General features: G+C 48.0%; 1 protein-coding gene across 1 annotated transcript; it reads left to right on the plus strand.

Annotated features, from left to right (window-relative positions):
* The first annotated feature begins 2,936 nt into the window (after positions 1–2,936).
* On the plus strand, positions 2,937–6,737 carry LOC140913927 (homeobox protein SIX1). The gene is made up of 2 exons (XM_073350738.1): positions 2,937–3,797; positions 5,653–6,737. The coding sequence occupies exons 1-2, from the start codon at positions 3,238–3,240 to the stop codon at positions 5,924–5,926; spliced, it is 834 nt and encodes a 277-aa protein (XP_073206839.1). The 5' UTR covers positions 2,937–3,237; the 3' UTR covers positions 5,927–6,737.
* Positions 6,738–26,667: the final 19,930 nt, after the last annotated feature.

Consider the following 26,667-nt stretch of genomic DNA (forward strand, 5'->3'; position numbering starts at 1 on the left):
TTCACACTCATAAATTGTCGGAGTCCATCCATAAATAAAAAACGGACCCAAGCGCTTCCCAAACCGCGGTGATATGCGTGGCGCAGTTGCGTGCGATCTGCTTAATTTTGCAATGTATCCGAGTAACCCTGCGGATAGCTATAGCATGAATATCTCATTATGGAAGAGCACAAAATAATGGCCTGTTTAATATTAAACCTGTAAAGACATTTGATTTAAGGCCTGATGAAAATGTTGCAGAGGTCCCTTCCTCGCTTGTCTTTGCTTTTGAGAGGAAAAGACTGCAGTCAAAGGCGTGGTCAATTATCCTTTACAACGATTTTTAAATGAAATATTTTGATTAACATGAGCTACATTTTATTTCGAGGGGAAATGAAGGCTGTGATCTGGGATTTGAAATGTTGCTCGTTTTCTTTCTGCAAGGAGGGGGGGGCGGACTATGAAACCTACACTCTGTTTTGTTGTTATTTGGTTATTGACATCAAATGGTTTTGCTGGAACAATAAAACCCTTTCTGTGTGATTTTAAAAGGAGAAGTCGGTTAGTGTGGCTTTTAAATTCATGTCATTTTACCTCTTTTAGTGGTTTAAAGTGAACGGTTTCCATTTTGGGAAAATCCGTCCCGGCCAATAATTAACATTCATAATAACTGGTTCTCTTATGCGGGATTGAAATAGTAGGCAGTACCCGCGTGAACAAGGCACTGTCCCCCCCTTGGTATGGGATTTTTGATTACATGGAAGAATAACCATTTTGGAATAGGAAAGGAAGGTTCTGGCGAAGCACTGGCCGCATCCGAAGAATTTGCTTATTCTTAACAATTGTGGTGTTTATTTGGTCAGACTTTTAACGATACACAGCAGAGGCAGGCGGAGGAGAACAGAGTATCGTCTTCAGATGGGAAGTATCTCCACCAGGTATAAATTTCCGTCTCTCTGCTCACTAAGTTTGTCAGATCCCTACTCCTTGAAAAAATTACAACTTATTTCCTCATTTAAAAATATTAGCCAAAAAAAAAATCACTTAGCAAACTCGCGTTTGAACATGCAATTTCTATTCCAGGAGACAATCACTGGAAGTTGCAAGATCATAGATTATAATTCTGCGCACTTGCTCTAGACTTTAGGGTATTAGTTGATTTTAGAGCTGGGTTTAAGACTCCGTTCCGGTCCCCACACAGCTGCCTTGTCAATAAGGATCTGTTCCAAGTAGAGACATTCCTTCTGGCAGGACATTGCAGCTCTTTAAGACTTCATCTGAAACATCATAAGTACTAAAATAAAATGGCAAGGGAAAATTACCAGACACATGGTCATGGGATATAGAAGTGCCCTGACGACTCCAGTGTAGTAAGTAAATCCATTGTACAGACAGTGGGGGCAGTGACTTATTTTAAATAGCTCACACAGCCATTATATATATTTAAAAAAATAATCTAGGCATACGTAAGTATCAAAGTCCGCCTTCAGCGTGTTTCATTGTAGATGAGAACCCTGACTTCGGAAATGCCCAGTGTATTGCGTTCACACACACGCATATCTCGCTATGAGCTTTTAGAGTATATATTTTTTCTCTATAAGACCTCGAAAACCAACGATTTGTGGAAAACACGAAAGTTGTTGGCATTTAAGCAGAGGCAAATGTGCCATTCCAAATGGCAGGGAGTACGGAACTGCGGGCATCAGTGTATACAAACAATAAAGCCGGTGTCACTACACTCTCATTTCTGTGTCAGCCACAGACGTTCCGCACTTAACTTTAAGCGTCTAAAATCAAATAAATCCAAATGTATTTCGTGAGGAGAAACGGGTTTTTAAGAGCATCGCGATTGTGATTAGCACCCACTAAGTGAACTCATTCTTAAATCAAAAGCATTCTGAAGGGTACTTAAAATTCTGTTTTCTGCTTATCTAATCAAAGATAAATACAGTCATAAAGACACTCGCTTCCCACCATTCGGCTTTCCTTATCTCTGCTTATTGTTCTTATCGCCTACCCTGTTCCCTGCTACTGACAATAGATTATCTTTGTTTAGGGAGGCTAATTGTTTTCAGAATCTTTTTTAAATAATACCTGCTTTTGAACAAGGTGTGCAAATGAGGATTAGGATAATTAAAGCGCCGTTTGTTTGTGTCAAATACTCTGCATGCACACACACACAAAAGAAAATGAATATTGCACAAACACCTTTCATTTCTACTACACTTGGGGACACACGTTCATTACTCCACTCCGAAGGCACAACAACAGAAAGTGATGCTTCTTTACTTCTTCTTCTACAGCATCCTATACTGGGGAGCTAGGTCCAAATCACAACTACCCAGTGTTAGATGGATGATTGTATTTGACTAATTCGAACTCAGATCTGCTTCAGTCTAAACGCTTTGCCCCTCTCCCTCCACCCCCCTAAAATAAGCAGCACTTTCAGTTTTGCCAGTGCCAGTTTGCAAAGCAATTCATGGCGAAGACACTTTGAATGAGGGCCTTGGAAATGCTTCCAGCCTCTCCCCCCGCCCCCCCTTCACACACAACCACCTCTCACCCTCCTGTCCTCCAACCCAAAGTTATGGCTCTCCTTTATTATTTATCATGCTCCATAAGCTATTCATCAAGCCGTTATTTATTCATTCCCAACATTAAGGTAATTAAATATGAGCTCACATGGAAGGAGCCGAGCTGAGAGGGACCAGGAGGTGGGGGAGGGGACGTTTTTAAGGGCTGTAATAATTGATTTGTGCAGAGATGAGCCCCCGCTCCCCTTAGGTGACACTTGAGACGGGGCTCATGTTGCAGGGCCCTGACGTGTCTCCCCTCCCGGGACGGCGCGCGGCTCCCCTCCCGGGCTCTCTCCCACACGCTCAGCCACTCACTCATCAGACCCCAGCCGCGGCAGCAGCTCGGCTCGCGGGCCCGGCCTCCCCGGCTCAGCCCTGCTGCCTTGCAGGCCGCGCGCCTCTGGCGGAGCCTCCGATAGGCGCGCGGGGGCGTCCAATCAGCGCGGCCCGGCCGCTGGGGCGCTTTAAGCCTGGCTGCGGCGGACGAGCCACAAAGTTCCCCCAGCAACAACCCGAGCATCCCACCCCGCGCTCGCGCCCAGGCCGGGGCTCCGCGCGCCCCCCGCCGCTCCGCCGCCGCCGCACCTGGGAGCGCCCGGCCTCGCGCCGGCCTCTCACCTGGCCGCTCGGGCGGGAGCCGTCCCGCCGCCTCCTCTCCGCAGCCGGGACCTTCGGCCGAGCCATGTCCATGCTGCCGTCCTTCGGCTTCACGCAGGAGCAAGTGGCCTGCGTGTGCGAGGTGCTGCAGCAAGGGGGGAACCTGGAGCGGCTGGGCCGGTTCCTCTGGTCCCTGCCGGCCTGCGACCACCTGCACAAGAACGAGAGCGTCCTCAAAGCCAAGGCGGTGGTGGCCTTTCACCGGGGCAACTTCCGCGAGCTCTACAAGATCCTGGAGAGCCACCAGTTCTCGCCCCACAACCACCCCAAGCTGCAGCAGCTCTGGCTCAAGGCGCACTACGTGGAAGCCGAGAAGCTGCGGGGCAGACCCCTGGGCGCCGTGGGCAAGTACCGGGTGCGCCGAAAATTCCCCCTGCCCCGGACCATCTGGGACGGCGAGGAGACCAGCTACTGCTTCAAGGAGAAGTCCCGGGGCGTGCTGCGGGAGTGGTACGCGCACAACCCCTACCCCTCGCCCCGGGAGAAAAGGGAGCTGGCCGAGGCCACCGGCCTCACCACCACCCAGGTCAGCAACTGGTTTAAAAACCGGAGGCAGCGGGACAGAGCAGCAGAGGCGAAGGAAAGGTACTTGCCCCTGCGTTTTCTCTCTTTTTACTCCCCTGCCGTGCGCTTTGTAGGGCGGCTTGGGGGCTGCGTGGATCTGTCCGTGGGGCGGAGGGGGGGGGGGAGCCGGCCGTAAAGCTCCTGCATTTGGATGTAGCTGATGAACAAGAATTAGTAGCGGGGTTTTTTGGGGTGTGGGGGAGGGGTGTGTGTGTTTGTTTCAGCCCGCTTTTAGCGCGAGCGACGAGCCGGAATCGTGATCCCCACTGGGGTCTCTGTCCCGCCCCGGCACCCCGCAAAGCTCCGGGGTGCGGTGGGGGGTTGTTTTTACGGCGGCAGGGCACACCAAATGGGAAAGGGTAGCCAGTAGCTCCCGCAGAGGGAAAGGTGATTCCCGCATCTGGCTGAGGCTCTGCCCGGCGGTGCTTTAGGGGATATTGTGCCTCTGGCATTGAGAGCAATGCTCGGGGAAGAATAAACATCGGCTAGGCTGCGCGCTAACCCGCCAGATCACTCCCTTGGAGTCACTTTTTAAAAGCAAAAGCTGGGTTTCATTTCCCCCTTGAAAGTGCGGGCAGGAGAAAAACGGGTTGGGTATTTTTCGCGCAGAAGGCTGGGACGCGATTTTTATAAGGCAATGAGATACGCTCTGAAAAGTCTTCGCTCTTCCTCCCCGCATCCGGACCTATTCGGCTGCTCCCCATCCCCACCTGCCTAACGCCAAGGGTTAAATCCACTTCTAGCTGACTTCTGGAGACAGCTTTGTCACTCTTGCCTTTTGTTTCATCCCTTACCGCCTGAGCGGGGGAATGGGACTCAGGGAACTTTGTGGCAGGCAGAACAGCCAGGGAAGTAAATAAATAAGAAGCTAGGCATTAAGGAGAGAGCGTTTGATTCCCTGCCTTTTATTCACCCCCTCGTCTCTCGGGACTTGGGGTTGCACTTCCCTCTGGCAGGGCTGCACTGTGGCAGGGGAGTGCAGCCTGGGGTCCGGAAGAGAACGAGAAATCCGAGAGGCTGTAGCCGAGAGTTTATGAAATTAACCAGGAGTGAGTCAGGGCTGAGACACTTTCAACCGCACACATAGATCGGGGGGTAATAGAAGCGTGAGGACCGCCTTGGGTGGGAAGGGGGTAACTAACCCCTGTGTGAATCGGCTCGGAACCACGTCTGCAGTTCGAGCCGGATTTCAATTCCAGCAATGAGCGTGTTATGAAACCAGGCCTCTGGCTCCCTCCCTTCGAGCACAAGGAAACTGGGCACAATGTGTCCTGCTCCCGCACTAATCTCGCTACCTGCCTGCTTGGTTAAATCCCAACTCCCCGTTAGCACCCACGGGTTTAGAAGGCTTTCTAAATATTTGACCAGCCACGCAAAGGGCAGTTTTTAATTTTAAAAAGCCCTTGTCCTCACCTAAGTGAACGTGCACATCAGTGACATGAGGTCGTGCAGCTGTCTAAATAGGCCCAACACGGCAGCTCCCGCGATGAATCCGGATTAAAATAGCAAACGCTCTTCATGGTGTTTTTGAATATCGGTGTGGAGTTTTATTTATTTATTTGTAAATAAAACGTTTTCTTCAAAACAGCTGTTTGTTGCGAGGTGACGCCCGCACAGTGAGACACGTTCGTTGAATAGAGGGGGTTTGATTTAAAGTTTCTCTGTAGTTTGGGTAACGCGCTACACTGATGCATTGAGGATGAGTTGCTAGTTTCCCTCGAGGCATTCGCGAGGGAGAACGCCGAAAGAAATGGCGCATCCACTGCTTTTTTCATGCTTCTTTGGAGCAGAATACAAATTGAGTCTCGCTTTAAGTTGATGAGCTGCCTCCTTGTCCCTGCTTTGTAACAAACTGGATGCATTCTCTTTTTCTTAGGGAGAACACTGAAAACAACAACACGTCCACCAACAAAAGCAACCAGCTCTCTCCCCTGGATGGGGGCAAACCGCTTATGTCCAGCTCCGAAGAAGAATTCTCCCCCCCACAAAGTCCAGATCAGAACTCAGTCCTTCTATTACAGGGAAACCTCAGCCATGCCAGGAGCTCCAACTATTCCCTGAGCGGCTTAACTGCCTCTCAGACCAGCCACAGCCTTCAGGACTCCCTGCTAGGACCCCTCACCTCGAGCTTGGTAGACCTCGGGTCCTAAAACAGGAGCAAGCTGCCGTTACAGCAATGGAAACGGAGGTTTACCTCGGCGATAAGACACTCGATTGTAAATAGAGGACCGGACACGATTTTACAGCTTATCTGGTGATTCTTAACACGACTTACAACTCTCTTTTAAAACGCTCCCAAGGAGTCCCCTCTCCTCTCCTATCTAACACGCTTACAGCTTTCCCATTATTCTTCTCCAAGCAGCCAAAGGCAGAACACGGCGGTTCCCTGTGATTTTCTCTCACGATGTCCCTTCGAATTCAATTACATGTTACCAGGAATGACAAAATAACTGGATTTGAGTCAATTCGAAACAAAGTGCGGAAGATCCAGTCTGTCACCTACAGGGGGGGGGGGAAGAGATCGATGAAAAGTCTTTCTGTAGTTGGGGAAATTTATTCTCATTTGAATTCTTAAGAACTAAAAGGGCGATAATCTACAAGGCCTTTTATTTGGGAGGGAGGTGGGAGGGGAAGTTAAGTTTACATTGTTCACATTTCGTGTTAACAAAAGATTTCGGTGTAGATTAAATTTTAAAAGATGCAGTATTAGAATAAAAAACAGTGCCTATGTCTTAAAGCAGATATACGAGGCAATTAGCTAGAGGAACTTCAATGACCATTAATAGAGCAAACATTCTTGTCTTTTTTTTTTTTTTTGTGGTGAACTTTCGAAATGCATCAATGTGACTTAAACTAAAAATAATAAAAAAAAATAATAACTACGGCTTCCTCGGAACAATATTTCTTATTATACCCTGACAACTTTCATGTCAATATGGCATACTCTTGTTAGCTTGCCCCTTGCCCTCACGCCATAGTTTGTCTTGCAAAAGGATGCAGAGCTGGAAGCTGGAGTATTTGTTACCAAAATTAGCATGTGCTTTCAGGTTTTTCTTTTCTATTGTACCTAAACAAGCCTAAATTAAATAACAATAATTAATAGAATACAAAGAGTATGATTTTCTTTGAAAAGATGAGTTCTGTCTTCTTATTCCAGAATAGTTCTGTTTTCATTTCAAATGGTTTAACTATTTCCTTTGCTGAGGGTTATTTTTGGCAGAAAAACAAGACAACAGGGCTATCTCAAAGAACTAGGTTGGTCCCACGCTGAATAACTGCTTTTTAAAAAAAGATTTGTTCAATGTTTATTTTTTAGAAGCATTGTTTATCCACTAGCTGTTTTCAGACACGTTCATCGTTATCTGGATCCTTCAGGGTTAACAGTCTTGCTGACAAGAGCATGGGGAAAGGACTGCACTGCATTTAATCGTAAGAAAAGGAAAACAATAAAAATAACCCCTTACGCTATTCGCTTGTATTGGAATGCAGACTGGATGCGTGGGGAACCTCTTGCTGCCAGATAAAGGGCAGAATTATTAATAGCAATAAATTTGGGGTGGTATTACAGGATAAACCTCTTGTAGGTTCTGAATTCAGCTTAAAAATTAGCAGGCTAAATGAACTATTAATTAAAAACCAACATGCGAGGCTCGCTTGTGCTGCTCAGGGAGGCCAGGGAGTTTCTCCCAGTGAAAGGCGTATCCTTCACAAGCTCAGCTTTCCATTCCCGGCGAATTTGTCTCCCTTTGAGCTAAAATGTTCTGCGTTTATCCAGGAAGGGCCCGCTCCTGCAGTTCGGAGCCGTCCCACTCAAACCAATGAGAGTTTTGCCCGAGATGCGGACCCTTTATAGAGCAGTTTGGCCTGAGTAAGGAAGCCAGGATCGGGCACTTCCCGGAACCGGAGCAATGCCAGGCAGAAGCCGGGCTGTTGCGGTTCAGCCAGTGAGTGGCAACACGGGCCCTCAGGCTGCTGACGGGAAAGCGCCGCATTTCCTGTGCTGGGCGTTTGAATCCCCATTTTTCTCTGGCTCTCTAGCCCTTCCTCTGTTCACTTGGGTTTAGCACTAATGATCCCAACCTCCCCTGTTAGTGTTTTGGATCATTAAGTATGTGTTTATTTAAGTCACTGCAGTGTTTACTCTCCAGGTCTTGGGCCATGGAGAAATGTCACCCTCTGCAGGAAGGTCTTTTCAGGAGGGATCTCTCCGCATTCTTCACATTCACTCCAAAAAAACAAACAGGCTGCCTAAAGATAGCTCCCAATGACCCAGACAGCGCTTCAAAGCTCCCCGCGGAAATCTCCCCTGCAAACCAGGAAGGACAACTCACTTCCATTTCTGACACAGCTCCCTCCGGCCCGCTGCTTTAGGGCCAGATTCTGCTCGTGGTTAGCACCGGTGTAAATGCCCAACCGGATGCAATTATACTCCGGTTTGACATCGCAGTGCAGAACGTAGCCCTTCGATTTAGCAAGCTATATTGCGAAGCTAGTGGGGCTGGTTTTTTTGTTGTTTTTTTTTTTTTTTTTGCACCTCAGTACAAACCACTACAACCCTCCATGGTGCCCTGGTCCTGTAAACTGCAGTGTAGAATCAGATCACATTGAAATGGCACGGATATTGGAAAAACTACGGCGATTCTTGCTTCTAAACCCAACCAGAGAGCTTTGCGCCGCAGCCCTACGCTTGATGCAAGCGCCTCGGTGCACACAGCCAATGATCAATCTGACGCCTTTCCCAGGCTCTAGTTGCCAGCCAACTCTGGCCTGCTGAAATTCACACCGAAGAGAAAACCCTTGGACCTACTGCCGCCTTCTCTTTCAGAGAACAGGCTGTTAACATAGTGCCCTTTTAGCGAGAGAAAAGTACCGGACAAGGCTGAAACGGATTAGCTACAAGGGCTGCACTTCACATCTCCATTTCTCATTTCGAATATTTTTGTTCAACGCTGTCTCCTTATAGGATAGTGTAGAACCATAACGATGACTATAATAAGCAATAATTATTCGATGGTCATTTATGGAAACATCCCAGCCACCTTTGCAAAGTAAAACTTAGTGGGGGGAAATAAAGGAAAACAAATAGCAAATCAATAGCTAGAGGAGCCATCCTCACCTACGCTTCTCGCTCGACCGACAATCAGCAGCTGAAGGCCTACCTAAATCTGCCAAAGAAACGGGTCAACACTTTCCGATTTCCCTTCATAAAGTGCCCCGTTCCGCTATTCCCAGTGCAGACCCAACAGCGGTTTATTGGAATATGCTCCAAGTGACTGGAAGCGCTCCCGTGCCTGATTTGACAGTCAGGGCCCAGCAGGTTTGTGGAGCTTGGTCGGGGACAGGCGCGTAGCTCCAGGGGTCCAGTTTTAGAGGGACGTGTGCTTCACCCAGTTCATATGACCCATCAACACTGGGCTCAGTTTGGAAGGAGGCAGAGCTGAGCGAAAGGAAGGTCAGAGCAGACCGAAAAGTGCACACGAGCATGTATGTATGCGCGGGAGTCGACCCTGTGCCTTTAAGCAAGACGTGAATTCTGGGCAGGGGTTTGTGTGTGACACACAGAGAGCTGTGTTGGAGGACATAGCTGGGACGACCAGCCCATTTGCTCATCGGCCGATGACGATGCATTTGTAGTGATTTGGGGCGCGATGCTGATTTCAGAGACACCTGCCCTAATGTGCAGTAACTCCCCTGAAATCCGCGCAACCCACACCAGCCCCTGGCCCTTTACACGATAAACACCCAGTTAGGCCTGTACCGAAACGCAATTGGAGAGAAAACCTGGATTTGTGCTGGAAATGGCCCAACTTGATTATCATACACATTGTAAGGAGAGTGACTTTAGCTAAGCTACTGCCAGCAGGAGAGTGGGGTAGGGGGAGGTATTTTTTCATGCTTTGTGGGTATAAAAAGATCTTCTACACTTTCCACAGTATGCATCCCATGAAGTGAGCTGTAGCTCAGGAAAGCTCATGCTCAAATAAATTGGTTAGTCTCTAAGGTGCCACAAGTCCTCCTTTTCTTTTTGTAACTGGAGCGGTTCTCAGTTGCAGTTAGAGGATTTATGCAAGAGCTAGGCCGCTTTTCAGCTTACAAAATCCGCAGCAACGCTGCTGCTGGAGAAGAGACGCCCCCCTCTTCCTTCCAGGGAAACAGCTGTTGGAAGCCGGGGTGCGCCTGTCCTTGGTACCCCAGCCTACCACCCCTCCCCTTCCCACCTCCCCAGCCCATCTCGGTTACTGCTGGCTGCTCGGCCTTGCAGGGAGCTGGTAGCGCTGCCGGCACGGGGCCTGGTGGTGGCACAGGGAGGAGGACTGTCGGGTTTCACTGCGGACACAGAGAGATGGGGCGGTTTGTACTGTCGCTTAATTTGGACTCAGCCAAAGCCTGCCAGCCTGGCGGAGGCAGAGCTCCCGGTGAAGTCGGGAGACACCGCTGCAGGGGTTCCCCTTTAATTCCAATTGCCTGGATCGGACCAGGATTTTCCCACCCTTCCCCTCTGCTGCCCGGGGCTTGGCGGTGGGACCTTGCAACGCGCGTTGCTCCTAGACCTTAGGCGCCTTCGCCCTGGCCGGGGAGCTCAGGAGGGGGCTAACAGCATGTGCGGGGGGCGCCCCTCCCTGACTTCACTACCTCGGGTTGCAGCCCTCCGACCGGCTGCCCCTTCTCCTCCACTGGGAGCTGCCGCCGGGGATCAGCTTTGCGCTGTCCGTGACTGCGTGTGGCCAGGCTGGGCGAGTCCAGAGGACGGTTCCGCTGGAGGAGCGAGAGAGCGGGCCGAGCCACCTCGGTGCGCCCTGCAAATGCGGGCAGATTGGTGGGGCAGCCAGGCCCGGCCCCGTCTTCCCTGCCGGGGGGCTGGGACCGGCCACGGCCTTCAGCTCCCTGCAGCCCAGGAGCTGGGCGCTAAGGCAGGGGCGGGCCTGGAGGCCAGGCTGGCTCTTCCTTGGGAGCACCCGGGGATGCTGCAAACCAGCCACGTGGCGAGCTCTCCTGGGGCTCGGCACGGCCCCCGACGGCTACCTGGGCGCACGGGCAGGGGTCCCCCCTCAGCTGCCGCTGGCAGGGGCATAAGGGGCGAAGGGGGGCACGAATGGGCAGGCCAGGCCGGGTACGGCACTAGCCAGTCTCCTCGGAAACGCCAGCCGGGCAAGGGAATGACAGGGGCCTGCAGTCCCGAGGGAGCTCAGCTTGCTCCCGATCCGCCGCGCGGGCCCACTCTGTGCCAGCCGAGTTCCCGCAGGTGGCTGCTTGTGCCACCCCCTTGGGGCGCGTTCAGTCTATGCAGGGCCCGGCTTGGGGACCCCTGGCCGCCTTGGAGCGCTAATAGGGCGGAGGGGGACCAGCTGGGGCGCCCCTTTCCCGGTGCCCGCAGCAGGGCGGGTTTAGCTCCGTTGCCTAACTCGGGGTAAAGCTACACGTGCCTTGTCTTTGGCCGGATCGCGAGTGGGGTTACCCCCTTCCCCAGTGAAGAAGCGGCCTAAGTCCCCTGGGAGAAAACCTTTGGCTCCCAGCGCCTTTCGTTCCCCCAGCGCCCGGGAGCCTTTGCAGCGAGGCCGCGCGGACTCAGCTCTGTTCCCAGTGTAATTCCTGGGCTCCTCAGAGATGGGTGACAATGACCCCATCCACCCTCCTGCCCTGCCTCCAGCCTCTGCGGGAGACTCGGGTCCCGGAAGGTTGCCCTGGGGGAAGGAGGAGAGTCAGCCGGAGTTTGGGGGAGTGGGTTTAGCCAGGCACCGAGGATCGGGCTCTGCAGTCTTGGGAGGGGGGATGGCTTTCCGTGGCGGGCTCCCCGAGCTCCGGGGCTGATGGGCTGTAGCTTTACCACACTCACGCCTTCCCCGACGTGGGCTGAGGGGCTTCCTCTCTCGCAGCCCTGATTTGGACAGACAGAGGGGCCCGATCCTGCTCCCAGTGTAGCCAGTGGCAAAATTCCTAGTGCTTTCAATGGGAGCAGGATCGGGCCCAGGGAGCAGGATCCCCAGGATCGGGGATTTCTTAGTTGCACCTGTGGCCACCTGAAACCCGTTTGCCCTCTCCCGGCCCGCCCTGCCAGCAGCTCCCTTTACTGCGTTTAATACAATGGGGTCGTTGCACGAAACTCCAAACCCGGGGAATCCGTTTAAAGTAACCACAGACTTTGTCGCTTATCTACGCAGCCTTGACACCCCAAAAGCGAGACGTTAGGAAAACGTGGCATAAATCGTACGTGCGGTTGGATGTGAGCAGCTGTTAGTTGGAAAATATTTAATCGGGGGAGACCCTGGGCGAAGCGATTGGGCAATATTTAAGGAAAAACTGGGTAAAGCCGTGTCTGTCTATAAACTGCACCCCTAACTTGTTCAAAAGTGGATTTTCTAGAGAATCCACGGGTTCCTATTGAAGGTGTTGTAGGTCTACCCTTCTGTAGGAAGCGACTGCTTAAAACCAATGATCCATCTACATCGGCGAACAAAACACCTCGAGCTGGTTGAATACCGTTTTTAAAAAGCCCTTTAAAACTATCATTTTCCTTCTTAGAAAAGTTGGGGGACACGAGCCAGCCCCGGAAGGGCTGTTACCTCCTTGACTCGGCCGAGAGCTGGGGTCCAAGCCGGAAGAAGACCTTAAAAAGCGCCCTGAAATCACTGGGAAGCTTGAGCTTTCGGAGGATTAGGCCCTATTGAAAGGGAAACCCAAGGAGAAGTTGGAAGCAGGTAGCGAAGGCTGACCTGTTAGCAGTTCTGGCAGACGGATTTATCGGGCCAAGTCCAGGGGCCGGAGCACTGATTTTAAAGGAGATGCGCCCCTGAAATCAACTGGGATTTTAATTCAAACCCCACGGCCGGCTAGGCTCCCATGGCTTTCCCCCCGTCCCAGAGAGAGAAATCCCTCCCGCAGAGCTCCAGGGGCTCTTTGATGGGGTGGGGAAAATTCACCGGACCTGTTAGCAAAGAGATCCACGAAGCTGCAAGAACGGCTTGGTCCCAGCCAGCGGCCCCAAGCAAGCCAAGCCCAGACTCAGAAAGAGCCCGATCCTGGAGTCCTGCCCGAGGCGAGCCTTCCGGGGGCTGGCAGGGGGGCTCGGAGTGAGAACCAAACCCAGCGGAGACACAAGCGGAAGACAGGCAGGGCGACCCACTGAAATACAAGCCCCCTGGCCCGTGCTTATTATGCTTGGGGCAGTTTCGTGAGACGGGTCTCGGTAGCCCAGGGCACTGGACGGAAAACATTGGTAGCAGAGAAAAGCAAGGCAAACGCTACCCGATCGGGGCGGATTTCACCTCATCTGTGAGCTTTTGTTTTAAAATACATATTACTAGCCAAACGCACGTCAACACACATTTGGGGCTGACAACCTTCCGATCGGGTCACTGCACTCTGACAATCCTCGAAACCCAGGTCATGACACAGGGTCCCACCATGAGGGGTTTCTCTCCCCTGGCTCCCTCCGCGGTTACACAGGGACTGAGCATCCACGCGGATAGACAGGCTTTAATCTGGTTTCAAACAGCTCGAAAGGAGTCAATTCCCGGCCATGGAGCTCAGCCTGTCCACTTGCCTCGCTTCCTCCGGGCACTAGTTTACAGGAGTGGTGACTCTCAGGGGACAGTCATAAACACAGCCGCGGTCCGTCCACAGGGGACCCCTTGCTGTCTGGTCCAATCCAAACAAGCATCCCCTTTTCTAGCAAACCAGGCTCGATGCCTGTGCAAAGACTGAGACTGGCTGCAAACCGTGTCGCTGAATTGTCCGTACCCGACTTGGATTCCGTCCTGTTGCTCCCCCCAATCTGTTTGCCACCTCGCTGTCTGTTTATTGGTGCGACTTGCGGCAGAAGCGCCTGCAAAATACAGTTTTTAAAAGGGCAAGGAAACGCTGATAGACGCTTTGGAGGCCCAATCTCCCTACTCCCCCCCCACTAAAGTCAAGGGGAGCTTCTGATGACAAAGGAGGGCAGAAATAAGTGAACCGTCCTCAACTCAAGAAAAATCAAGGGGTCTTAACATTTCTGGAACGAAGAAGTAATTAAACATGTAAGCAGAGGAAGTCTTGCCCCTCTGTACCTGTGTGGTGAATACTCTACACCCGTACAAATGCTGGGTAAACATGATATGCTGCCTTCTAAAGCCAGGTTCTTGATGTGGATGTTATATTGCCCAGGGCTTTAGCTCTGCACAAATAGCTGGTCTAGGGAAATCAGTGAGGGGAATCTATAACCAATGGCTATTTTCAAAATAAACAGACTAGTGCTTAGTTCATATAGAAAGCAGGATTGTCTTACATACAGTTTATCTCCTGCCTAGAAAAACCCTCCTGTTCCAAAACCTCCAGGCAAAGAATGACTGTATAGCTCTCACCACCCTGCTCTTTTAAAAGACAGTCTTTGATTTGAGGCCCCTAGCTGCTGCAGCTCACCCAGTATTGGAAATATTTGTCGTTCAGCTAGGAAACACACACACAGGCTAAAGTGTGACATTTGCTCAGCTAGAATCTATTTGCAAGCAAGTTCAAGATTAATCCACAGTTTCAGCTCATAATACAAAATAAAATAATTAAAACCCTACTGACAGTCCCCAAAGAACAGCTCTTATGATGAGAATTACTTAACAAAATACCCCAGGATTTGGGGTTACAGAAGAATGAAAGAGGCACAAGAAGTTCAGCTGAGATTAGCCATTGTTAAAAGGACATTGGATGATATTTTAATTAATTAATTTTATTATAGAAAAGAGATATGGCTGATATTGGGGAAAATCATTAAAATACGCCCCCCTTTACTCAGAGAAAAGCTTTTGTAATTATTTCCCAACTACTTTGAAACAGAGACAGGTATAAATAGGGGAAGCCATACCAGGGAGCAGAGAGGCAGAGACAGACAGGGTAGGGAGCAGAAGCAGAGGCAAATAGGGGCTGACAGGCCAGGGAGAAGATTGTTCCCTCTTTTATTTCCACACCACTTCACTTGGCTGCAGTCTGCAATTTTTTGCTAGCTCCTGTCCACACACTGAAGTCCCAGCAAGTATTTCATAGGCAGGCCACAGCCACCTAGCACATATTGTTTTCTCACCTTGCTCGTCTTTGTTTTTCTACAGGCAAGAAGGAGTTAATTTGATTTTTTAAAACAGATTTCACACTGTGTGTGGGTCAGCCAAAAAGGAGAGGAAATGGAGAACAGCAAAATGATTAATTCTACCTGCTTTTCCCATGAGCGATCACCTGCTTTCGGGGTCATGAATAGCAGGTAGCTCTCTCAGTCTCCAGCTCTGAGAGGCTCATTTGTTTGGTGACAGCTGAGTGACAAGACCTGAAACCCGAGCTCTCAACTTTGCCTGATGTGTGGATAAAACCCTGGATGTTCCCTCAAACATTTCAGGAAATGAAAGTTGTAATGTGATCCCTTTTGCGCCCACATCTCCCCCAGCAAACACAAAAGCTCAAAGGAACCTTCTCAGATTAAATTCAGCCTGGAGATGATGGAAGGAAAATGGAGAGCAGGCTGAGAAAGCTGGAGCTGGCAGGCTTTTCTTCAGCACTTATTGGAAATGTCTGCCCAAGCAGGGATTTAGAAAGGTCACCCATTTCACAAGTGCTTCTTCCTCCTGCAGAAGCATACCTTGCTGCCTGGATTAAAATGGCAACCTCTCTTCCAACTATACTAGCAAAGGTTTTGCGGGGTTGCATGTTCAGAGCCGTGAGCATGAAACTCAGTATATGAAAACAAACCCAAAACCCACCACCCACATTTCATTTACTGGGTCACGGTAATCATGGGTCAGGGCATCATTCATATTCTAAACCACGCCACTAAATTTTAATCATACTTAGCACTGAATGTGTTCAGAAAATGTTGCCATTATTAACTAATAAATCCTCAGGAAAGCTGTGAGGTAGGAAGGTATTAGTATGTCACTTAGCATAAGGCCAGAATTTTCAAACCTGGCTACCTAAATTCGTATTTCGGCACCTTCTTAAAAACAGGATGTTCAGAAGTGCTGAGCATTGATGGCAATGGCACACACACGTGCGCTATACCTTGGAAAATCAGGCCTTTTTATTTAGGTGTCTGCATATGGATTTAGGAGCCTAATTTTAGCCCCCCAAGTTTCAGAATGTTGGCCTTATTGACTTGCTCAAGATCACACAGGAAGTGAGTGCCAGAGCCAGGATTAGAACCCTCCTAACTTCCTCCCTTGGGTTTAATTCACTAGATCATGATCCCTTTAAAGAGACATTCAGGGGTTGCTTGGAGCATTGTCCATTTAAAAAATAAGTTATTTTATACTTAAGACTGTGGGTCACTGCACACCAACACAGAAAACACTGCACAAACACCGATGAAACCTCTATACTGCACAGGTCTTAGGTCCTTATTCTCTATGGCATACTCCAGCTTTATGACAGTGTTACTGCACCCAACGGGAGCAAGATTAGCAGTGCAACTCCACTGGACTTGCTACCTAGGCTCTCTTTACCTATAATGCATCGACAGCTTTGTATCTGAAGACTGACTTGCATGGGATAATTGTGCCTCAGACTCATACCTTGTGCCTCTGGTTTTGCTTGTTATGTAGAGATGTCTATCTGAAAGGAGCATTCTCACACATCTTCCCAAATTTTGCCATCTCGCACAATTCACTTTGAATGTGCATATTGTGTGCAGTCACATGGATACCAATAGGAATAGCACAGACACATCCATGGCAGGATATGGCCACCCTATGAGCAGAAGTAAATCTCAGAGGGCCAGATTCTGATACCCTCACTTGGGTTGAACCCAAAGGGATTTCTTATAGAGCACAGTGGCAAAATCTGGCCCTAAAAGCAGCTTGGTTTGATCCAGAATGAGAAAAATAGCTGACATGCTGATATTCATGTGCTACCTTTGTTCCTAGCTGGAGTGGAACACACTTTTAGGTGTAAAGAGAAGGAGGACTTGTGGCACCTTAGAGACTAACAAAATTTGTTAGTCTCTAAGGTGCCACAAGTCCTCCTTTTCTTTTTGCAGATACAGACTAACACAGCTGCTACTCTGAAACTTTTAGGTATGGAAGTCATAGCTAACCTTTGATGGAATAACAAGTGTTTTAGTCTCCTGACTAGCTAGGCATGATCTGTCACTTTACCAATCTTTGCCCTTACTGGATACATTTTTGGTTTGGATTTAATGAGGTAACAAGGTTAAAACCCATCCATGCCTCTGGCCATGTTTATTTTTCTTGCTGTCAAACCTGTAATGATGCTGTATTCCAATGATTATCCAGAAGTGTCAGAACCCTCCCTCTTTTACCCTAGAATCAGTCATTCACCGTTCCCCCAAATTTAGATTGAGATTGAAGTCTCCCTGAAGTATATAATCCCAATAGTAATTTTCAAGTTAAAGATACACATTTAGATTCATTATACTGTCCTGTTTTCACTTCCTGAAAAATTCACCTTAGGGACAAGAGATTCTTGTCAATTTCTGTGTTAGTTCTTTATTTAAAATGCACCCACTCAGTGCACCAGGTTTGTCATTTACATCATCTAAATCAAAGCTTTCCATGCATGGTCTCAGGCCAATGGTGATTTTGGTGGAAAATGTAAAGAAAATCCCCTTAACATATTCTGAGTCATGCAAGACTGGGGAAAAAACACTTTTTCATCTTAAGAAAAATTTATCTTTATAAAAAATTTTGCTCACTAATAAAAATTCACTTTTCATCAGTAGGTATCAAAGTGCTTTACAACGTAGCATTATCCCCATTTTACAGATGGGAAAACCAAGACACAGAGATGAAGGCATCTTCCCCATATCATACAACCGGCCGGTGGCAGAGCTGGGAATAGCACCCAGGTCTCCTGAGTCCCAGTCCAGTGTGCTATCCCCTAGGCTGCCCTGCCTCTGCTTATTTAAATAATAAATTGTATTTTATGGTGTTATATTATTCCCACTAATACAACACAAAACCACTGAAACAAAAAATTCCAAAGAGGTTTGTGGCTAATACTCCCTGAAGAAATGAAGTTTTGAGTGAGTAGCTGCTCTCCATTCCCCTCCTGCCTCTTTCCCAAGTCAGGGTAACTAGGTAAGGGGGGAGGTGTTCAAATCTGGCCTTTAGAGAGCAAAATAACTTGTTTAAATTAGAGGAGTATTTTGGAGTGGGTGCTTCAGGGAGGTCTGGGTAGGGGACAGACTCCAGCACATCAATCAAGAAAGAAGTCCCAGAGCTTACCGAAAAGGCTGCCCGCTGGCTCCAGTTCATTTCAGATAACAAATATGATACCGTCCTCCTGGATCATATGGGGCACCTCCTACATTGCTGTTTTACAGAGGCAGGGTGAATGAAAACATGGAACAAGAGCCAATATCTTGGCTATACTGTCTTTGGCAGCGATTGACAATGCCAATGAGACTTCAATTCCTGTGCTTGTTGGTTCCCCCCTGCACCAACAGAGCAGAAATAAAAGATTGTGAGCTTGGCCAAAGCTGGGAGCACAGTGTTATATTTTCCATCTGAAATGAAGTGAAACTGAAGCTGAAATGAACGGCGGTCTTCACTTCCTTGACTTTCAGCAGATTTTATGATGCATGTAAATTGGAATTATGTTGTCATTTAAATTGCCAAAACTTTTAAGATTGAAAAACATAACACTACTTCCCCCAAAATATAAAATGGCTGTTATCTGAGCCTCGATCCTGCAAGAACCTCTGCATGCAGAAAGGCCACTGGAGTTGATTTTTTATCAGGACTTTCCTAGGGCTCCAAGATATGCCTTATAGTAAGAGACTTAAAAAGCTCAATCTGTTTCTAGGAACAAAGACTGAAGGCCAGGCTTAGAGGAGAGGGGACTCCATTCTGAGAAGCAGTGACTCTGAAAAGGACTTGGGGGACATGATGGATAATCAGCTGAACATGAGCTAACAGTGCGACGCTGTGGCCAAAAGCGTGAATGCGATACTTGATGTATCACCAGGGAAATCTTGAGTAGGAGTAGAGAGAGCAAAAAGAACAGGAGTACTTGTGGCACTAACAAACTTATCTGAGCATAAGCTTTTGTGGCCTAAAACCCACTTCATCAGATGTATACAGTGGAAAGATATAGTAGGAAGATATGTATACACACACAGAGAACATGAAAAAATGGGTGTTGCCATACACACTATAACGAGAGTGATCAAATAAGGTGAGCTATTATGAGCAGGAGAAAAAAAACCTTTTGTAGTGATAATCAGGATGGCCCATTTCCAACAGTTGACAAGAAGGTGTGAGTAACAGTAGGGGAGGAAAATAAGCATGGGGAAATAGTTTTACTTTGTGTAATGACCCTTCCACTCCCAGTCTTTATTCAAGCCTAAGTTAATGGTGTCCAGTTTGCAAATTAATTCCAATTCAGCAGTCTCTCATTGGAGTCTGTTTCTGAATTTTTTTGTTGTAATATTGCGATTTTAGGTCTGTAATCGAGTGACGTGGGAGACTGAAGTGTTCTCCGACTGGTTTATGAATGTTATAATTCTTGACATCTGATTTGTGTCCATTTATTCTTTTACGTAGAGACTGTCTGGTTTGGCCAATGTACATGGCAGAGGGGCATTGCTGGCACATGATGGCATATATCACATTGGTAGATGTGCAGGTGAACGAGCCTCTGATAATGTGGCTGATGTGATTAGGTCCTATGATGGTGTCCCCTGAATAGATATGTGGACAGAGTCGGCAATGGGCTTTGTTGCAAGGATAGGTTCCTGGGTTAGTGTTTTTGTTGTGTGGTGTGTGGTTGCTGGTGAGTATTTGCTTCAGGCTGGGGGGCTGTCTGTAAGCAAGGACTGGCCTGTCTCCCAAGATCTGTGAGAGTGAGGGATTGTCCTTCAGGATAGGTTGTAGATCCTTGATGATGCGTTGGAGAGGTTCTAGCTGGGGGCTGAAGGTGACGGCTAGTGGCGTTCTGTTACTTTCTTTGTTGGGCCTGTCCTGTAGTAGGTGACTTCTGGCTCTGTCAATCTGTTTCTTCACTTCAGCAGGTGGTATTGTAGTTGTAAGAACGCTTGATAGAGATCTTGTAGGTGTTTGTCTCTGTCTGAGGGGTTGGAACAAATGCGGTTGTATTGTAGAACTTGACTGTAGACTATGGATCATGTGGTGTGGTCTGGATGAAAGCTGGAGGCATGTAGATAAGCACAGCAGTCAGTAGGTTTCCGGTATAGGGTGGTGTTTATGTGACCATCGCTTATTAACACTGTAGTGTCCAGGAAGTGGATCCCTTGTGTGCACTGGTCCAGGCTGAGGTTGATGATGGGATGGAAATTGTTGAAATCATGGTGGAATTCCTCAAGGGCTTCTTTTCCATGGGTCCAGATGATGAAGATGTCATCAATGTAGCACAAATGGAGTAGGGGCGTTAGGGGATGAGAGCTGAGGCAGTGTTGTTCTAAGTCAGTCATAAAAATGTTGGCATACTGTGGGGCCACGCGGGTACCCACAGCAGTGCCGTTGACTGTATAGAGAGGTTATTTTACCTTTGTATTTGGCTCTGGTGCAACTGCTACTGGAATACCGTGTCCAGTTCTGGTGTCCACAACTCAAGAAGGCTGTTGATAAGTTGGAGAGGGTTCAGAGAAGAGCCATGAGAGTGATTAAAGGATTGGAAAACAGGCTTTATAGGGATAGTGTCAAGGAGCTCAAGCTAGTTAGCTTAACAAAGAGAAGGTTAAGGGGTGATTTGATCATCGTCTATAAGTACCTACATGGGGAACAGTGACTTGATAATAGAAGGCTCTTCAATCAGTAAGACAAAGATATCCCAAGATCCAATGGCTGGAAGTTAAAGCTAGACAAATTCAGACTAGAAATAAGGGGCACGTTTTTAACAGTGAGGTAATTAAGCACTGGATCAATTTAACAAAGGTTGTGGTGGATTCTCCATCACTGGAACATTTTGAATCAAGACTGGATGTTTTTCTAAATGATAAGCTCTAGCTCAAACAGGAATTAATTCAGGAAAGTCCTATGGCTCGTGTTTGTTATAAGGCAGGTCAGACTAAATGATCACAATGGTATCTTCTGGCTTTACACTCTATGAATCTATTAATCTATTTAGTTTATCCAAGAGAGGGTTAAGAGAGGACTTGGTCATGATCTACAGGTACCTACATGGGGAAAGGGATTTCTGATCGTAGAGGTCTCTTTAATCTAGCAGAAAAAAAAGCACAAGGGCCAATGGTCAAATGAAAGATTCAGTGGTCCAAAGATCTAATGGAAGCTGAAGATTCAGACTAGAAATAACACACACATTTTTAAGCGAGAGTAATTAACCACTGGAGCAATTTACCTAGGGACATGATGGATTCTCCATCAATTAAAGTCTTTAAGTCAAGATTGGATGTCTTTCTAAAAGATATGCTATAGCTCAAACAGAAGTTATGGGCTTGAATCAGTGATTACATGGTGAAATTCCGTGGCCTATGACATGCAGGAGGTCAGACTACTAGATGATCATAATAGCCCCTTCTGGTTTTACAACAATGAATTTGTGAATATAGAGTACCAATGTGAAGTGCTGATTGTCCTCATCTCCCATTCATTTCAATGGGAGATGAGGGTGCTCCATATCTCCCAAGACAGGACCCCTAGATAATAGGACTGTAGTGGGGCAATTGCCCCACTCCTGGAGAAAAGAGTTAAAAGCAGCCCAGGAGAGGGCTGCTGCTGGGAAAAAAGCTGATTGGCCAAGCAGCCTCAGCTGTGGCCACACCCCAATCAGGGCCCAGCTGGCTCTTATAAGAGGGCAGTGAGCCAGAAGTTCAGGCAGTCTCCTTCTAGCTGAGGTGTGGGATGGACCTGGCTGTCTGGGAAGCTTAAGGGTACTGGAGTAAAGCAGGGCTGGGAAAAGGCCAGAGGAGCTGGGGAGCTCCGGGCTGGCAACTCCCCAGGCTGCAGGGCCTTGTTCAAGGCCCCTGGAGGTACTGGGTTGCAGAGGAAGGCGGCAGGTCAAAACCTCTCTTGCCTATGATGACTGGCTTGTACAGACTGCAGTTGGCCCCAGTGAAAGGGGGCTAGATAGTGACTGGCAGTAGCCCATAGGCTGAGGCAAGGTGGGGATAGTGAGTGGGGGCTCCCTGGGGGAGGGGAGACCCAGATTTGTGGGGTATTGCCTGCCAGGGGGCAGCACTCTGGCATGAAAGGGGCACCAGAGTCCTGGGTGGACTCGGGGCCCAGTGGCAAGTGAGACACTGGCCTGCAGAGGGTGCTCTGGAGGCTGGAAATGCTAATTCCCTGGACAACCAGCGGGAGGCGTCGCAGGGGTGAGTCCTGCCTTGCTATAGGCATGATTAGTAGAAGTAAGTTCTATGGCCAGGGCTGGCCCACAACATTTTGGCACCTGAGGCAGGGAGCTCAAATGATGCCCCATGCCCCCTTGCTTGGGCCAAAACTTTGACAGGTCTCAGTTCTGCCTTCTTCCTGTTCTACTCCTCTCATGGTACTGCTCTGCTACCTATCCCAATAAAGGAGAACTAATAACTTTAAATGCCTTGTTCTGTAGCTCACAGAAGCTTATGGTCAAATAAATTTGTTAGTCTCTAAGGTGCCACAAGTACTCCTTTTCTTTTTACTTATCTTTCAAATGCCTGAACAGCAAATGTAACTTTTCTTGTCTGCATAGTAAATACTGGCATTTTTATCTGTTTGAATAATCAAGGTGGTGCTTTCTCTGCCTTCTTGGTTGCAAAGATTTGAACTGCTTCCTGAAGGTCCACAGTCTGGGCCAGCTCATGCTCTGTTAAGATGGTTGCACGGCTGACCAGCTTCTCCTGTGTCATTGTGGAGTGTAGATGTGTTTTTATTAACTTCAGCTTGGAGAAGCTGCATTTTTCACTGGCAACTGCTATAGGAAGTGTTAGAAGTACGCGCAGAGCAACAAAAGCATTTGGAAAGAGGGTGGTCATCTTATTTGTGCACATATATTCCAGAACAGCCTTTGGAGTTGATCCTGCTGAAATGTATCTTGAAAAGGCTTTCAGTTCATCACCTAAATCACTCGCATCAATACCGTTCATGTCATCATGTGTCAACACTGTCTCTAGTGCCCTATATTGCTTGTGTAGATCTTCTTCAGGTATAGTGAGGAGTTTTGGAATATCATACAACATCCCAAATATACTGCTGTGTTCCTTGAGCTGCATGAAATGTTCTTCAATTGTCTGTATTGCACAATCTAGCACCTGGTTAAAGAATTCAACTTTGAATTGTTGTTTGGGTTCTCTTATGGGATTATGCTGTGCCTCGTAATCAAAATGCCTTCTTCTTCGGTGACTCTTGTATTCTTGAATGGGTGGGAAAATAGCTTCAGTGTGAAGTGCCTCTGCCAACTTCTGTGCACTCTTCAGAACATTTTGAAATCCCTCATCTGACCCGTAAGACTGTAGGTCTGACTTTGCTTTGTCCAGTTGTTCCATTGCTCCAGATATATCAAGGTCAACACCTTGGAGTCTCTTGCTTACAACATTTATTTCAAACAGTACGTTATGCCACAACACTAAGCCACACAGAAATTTGAAGTTATGTATGTTTCTGGTGATTCAGTTTCCCTCTGCCACTGTTCTCCCACGAACAGTTCCTGTCATAGATGATACCATAGTTGCCATTATGGAGGATAATGCTATCTTCCCAATTTGGTGTTTGATAGGCTTTATCGCCTCTACTCGACTTTCCCATCGTGTGGTACTCAGTGGTTTCCATGTCAGAGAGGATGTTCCCAGATGTTGCTTCAAAATTTGCCATTGAGTTGATGCAGAGAAAAATACATAGATGCTTTGAATTACATTAAAAAATTCAGCAGCCTAACTAGAAGCTGATGCTGTATCACAGGCCACCAAGTTCAATGAATGAGAGCTGCATGGGACAAAGGAATCTCAAGGCTTTAACTCTCAGATCCATGTCTGCACTCCTCTGTTGGCACCATTATCGTAGCCCTGACCTCTCATGTCAGCTATCGCAATTCCCGTATCTTCCAGCTTTTCAAGAAGCACATTTGTCATAGCAGCTCCTGTGGTATCATAAATGTCAATACATTCTAGAAGATGCTCTGACAGTCACCTGCAGGGACATTTTCACTAGGTTCTGTTGTTGTTACAAAACGCACCATTAAAGTCATTTGTTCCGTATGGCTGATGTCAGGTGTGCAGTCCAGAATAACAGAGTAATATCTTGCAGACTTCAGATCTGCCAGAATCTTCTGTTTGACTTTTGTTGCCAGTAACTGTATGATCTCATTTTGAATTGTTTTTCCAAGGTAGTGGTGTGTGTACATTTCTTGGGTGGTGACTCTTCTTAGATGAGTACAGCATCAAACTCAGCCATCAGCTCCACAATTTTAAGGAAGCTTCCATTGTTTGGCACATACAGCTGATCTGAAGTGTCAAGCAGTGCTAGGTTTTGGTAGCAAGCATTCTCACAATGGCAGTGAGCCTTTTCAGAACATTTTGCCAGTAAAGAGACTCTGATGCAATCTTCTCTTGAGGCTGATCATCTATGGTGGCCTTTAACCTTAGTCTCATCTCAAGCTCTTTCCACCTATGGAATGCTCTCTGGAGATTTGCTGCCTTCTCATGGCATGCCAGATTTTTCCAATCCTTTGTTTCTGTAGAACCCAATGTTGCTGGAACATTAGACTGGAAGAGTTTGCAACAAAAACAGTATGCAGCATTCTGGGTTTTTGAGTACATAAGCCATGGCCTCTCCACTTGGTCACCATTGGGGATTTCACACCAGTAATGTGTTGGATGGAAACTTCTATTTTTCATTGTCTTCGGGGAACATGAAGTTTTTACTTGCTGTGGCCCATGCAGTACAAGAAAGTCCCTCAGGCTACTGCTCAAGTGGGTCCACAGTCCTGGATCATCTAGACTTAAGGAACTAAACTCAGCAAGAGCTGTTTCCTGCACCTCCACCACACTCTTCTCTGATCTACCCTTTTTCTTCAGGAATGTGCATGGTTACATCCATTTGAGATGGAGATATGGATGCTGAAGTAGCTGCCAGGTCACCTGCACTCTGGCTAACTGGAAGATCAGGCATCTCACCAGTCACATCTTCACTGGGGCCAGAAGGCTCACCGTGAACATTTGTGTCTGTGTATCTCAGGAGATCTCCTTCCTTAGACAGAAAAGCTTCCTTTGCTTTCTTTCTTTTTCTGAGTGCTGCCCCAGAGGGGCGTTTTCTTCTTTCACTCATGACTGCTGTTCTGTGCCAGCTATATTGGCTCTCAACACTCAGTTATAGGGGACAAATGAGCAGGCTCGTAGCAGGGCCTGAGTGAGGGAAGATATCAGCGTCTTAAGGGCCTAACTGGCTCCTACTACTTCAGTTGACTGCCTGTTCTCCTCAAGTGGGTTCAGGGAAACAGCAGGAAACAGGAAGCTCCCTGAGAAGCTGGGGTTAATCAGTCCAGGCTCCTGGGGGTGCTAGAGAGGTACATAAGAGGCTCCTCCTCCTCTCTCCCTGCAGCTCCTGCTGCTTTCTGTTATTCCCTCTCACCTTTTCGCCTGCCTGCCTGTTATGTCTCTTGTGCCCTCCTTCCTCCAGCCCAGCACTCCCCCATCTCTGTGCATCTAGAGCAGAGAGAATACATATGCACCAGCAGCAGACACAATTTTCTACACTCTGGGTCTTAGTGGTGCCCCCCCCCCCCCACAGTCTGGCACCTGAGGTGGCCGCCTCAGTTCGCCTCTTGGTAATGCCAGCCCTGACTATGGCTTAGCAAAGCAATTCAGCATGTACTCAACTCTGAGGACATGCTCAAGTCCTACTAGAATCAGTGGGACTTAGACATGTGCTCAAAGTTAAAAAGGAGTTTGCATGCTTCGCAGAAGTGGGGCCTTTGCCTGGAAGCAAGTGTTCTCAGGACTGGGCCATTAGGCTGATCCAAAGCACAGTGAAGTCAAGACGCCCACAGATGGTAAACATGAGGAGCATCAGCAAATGCCTTAATCTGAAAGCGCTGAATATTATTAATAACAATGAGCGTATGACACTAACATTAACAATTGCTGTAACTAGCCAAAGGCAACGTCTTCATTTCTGCAATTGCTGTTAGTTCCTCTCATCTTGACGGATGGGGGAAGGATGCAGTTTACACAGTAACCAAAGGGCACTAAGATGATATAACAATGTGACCAAACGCTCAAGAGATCAAACACGCTAGGGCAGCTGTGACTGTCTGACCCTCCAACAGTGCCGTAGGCCCAGGCATCAGCAGATACCACACTAGCATGTATAATACAACCAGCTGGGAGTGGTGTGCTCAGCACTATTATTAGTGACGGCCTATCATGCATTCCTCCTAACTTGAACTTGTGCTTCTGTTAAGGGTCCTTTTTTTTTTTTTAGTGACCTTTTATTAGGGGAAATATCTAGACTCACAGGCTGGGACTCTGTTGTGCCCTTACTTAAGCCCCAATGCTGCAACATGACGCCCATGGGTGACCCATGCCCATGTGGAGCCTGGTTGACTGCATGCGTCAAAGGTCCAGAACATACTGCAGGGTTGGGCCCTTGCTCCCTTGCCACCTCACAGAATCCAGCCTTGGGACATGGATGTAAGCAAGGGCTGAATTTGTCCCCAGAGGCCAATGAAGGATTCGGGGTGGTATGTGAATGGCAGTATGGCTCTGCAGGGAGATTTGCTGCCACGGAAGAGGTAGGATCAGAGAGGGGCCCACACAGCTGCCCCAAAATCTGTGTTTTCTCAGCCAGTCTGGGACATGTGCGTGGTTAGAGTTTTTCCCAATGCCATTTCCAGGGACCAGTAAAACCCATCCATGTGGCCTAGAAGGTGATCTGCTGCCTTGGCTTTTCCGCTTTCACCCATTGTTGTATGGAAGGAAATGATTTAGGCCCTAACCACTAAAGGACTGATGCTGCCACATTGAAGT

Source organism: Lepidochelys kempii, chromosome 6 (genome assembly GCF_965140265.1).
Source record: "Lepidochelys kempii isolate rLepKem1 chromosome 6, rLepKem1.hap2, whole genome shotgun sequence".
NCBI lineage: Eukaryota > Metazoa > Chordata > Testudines > Cheloniidae > Lepidochelys > Lepidochelys kempii.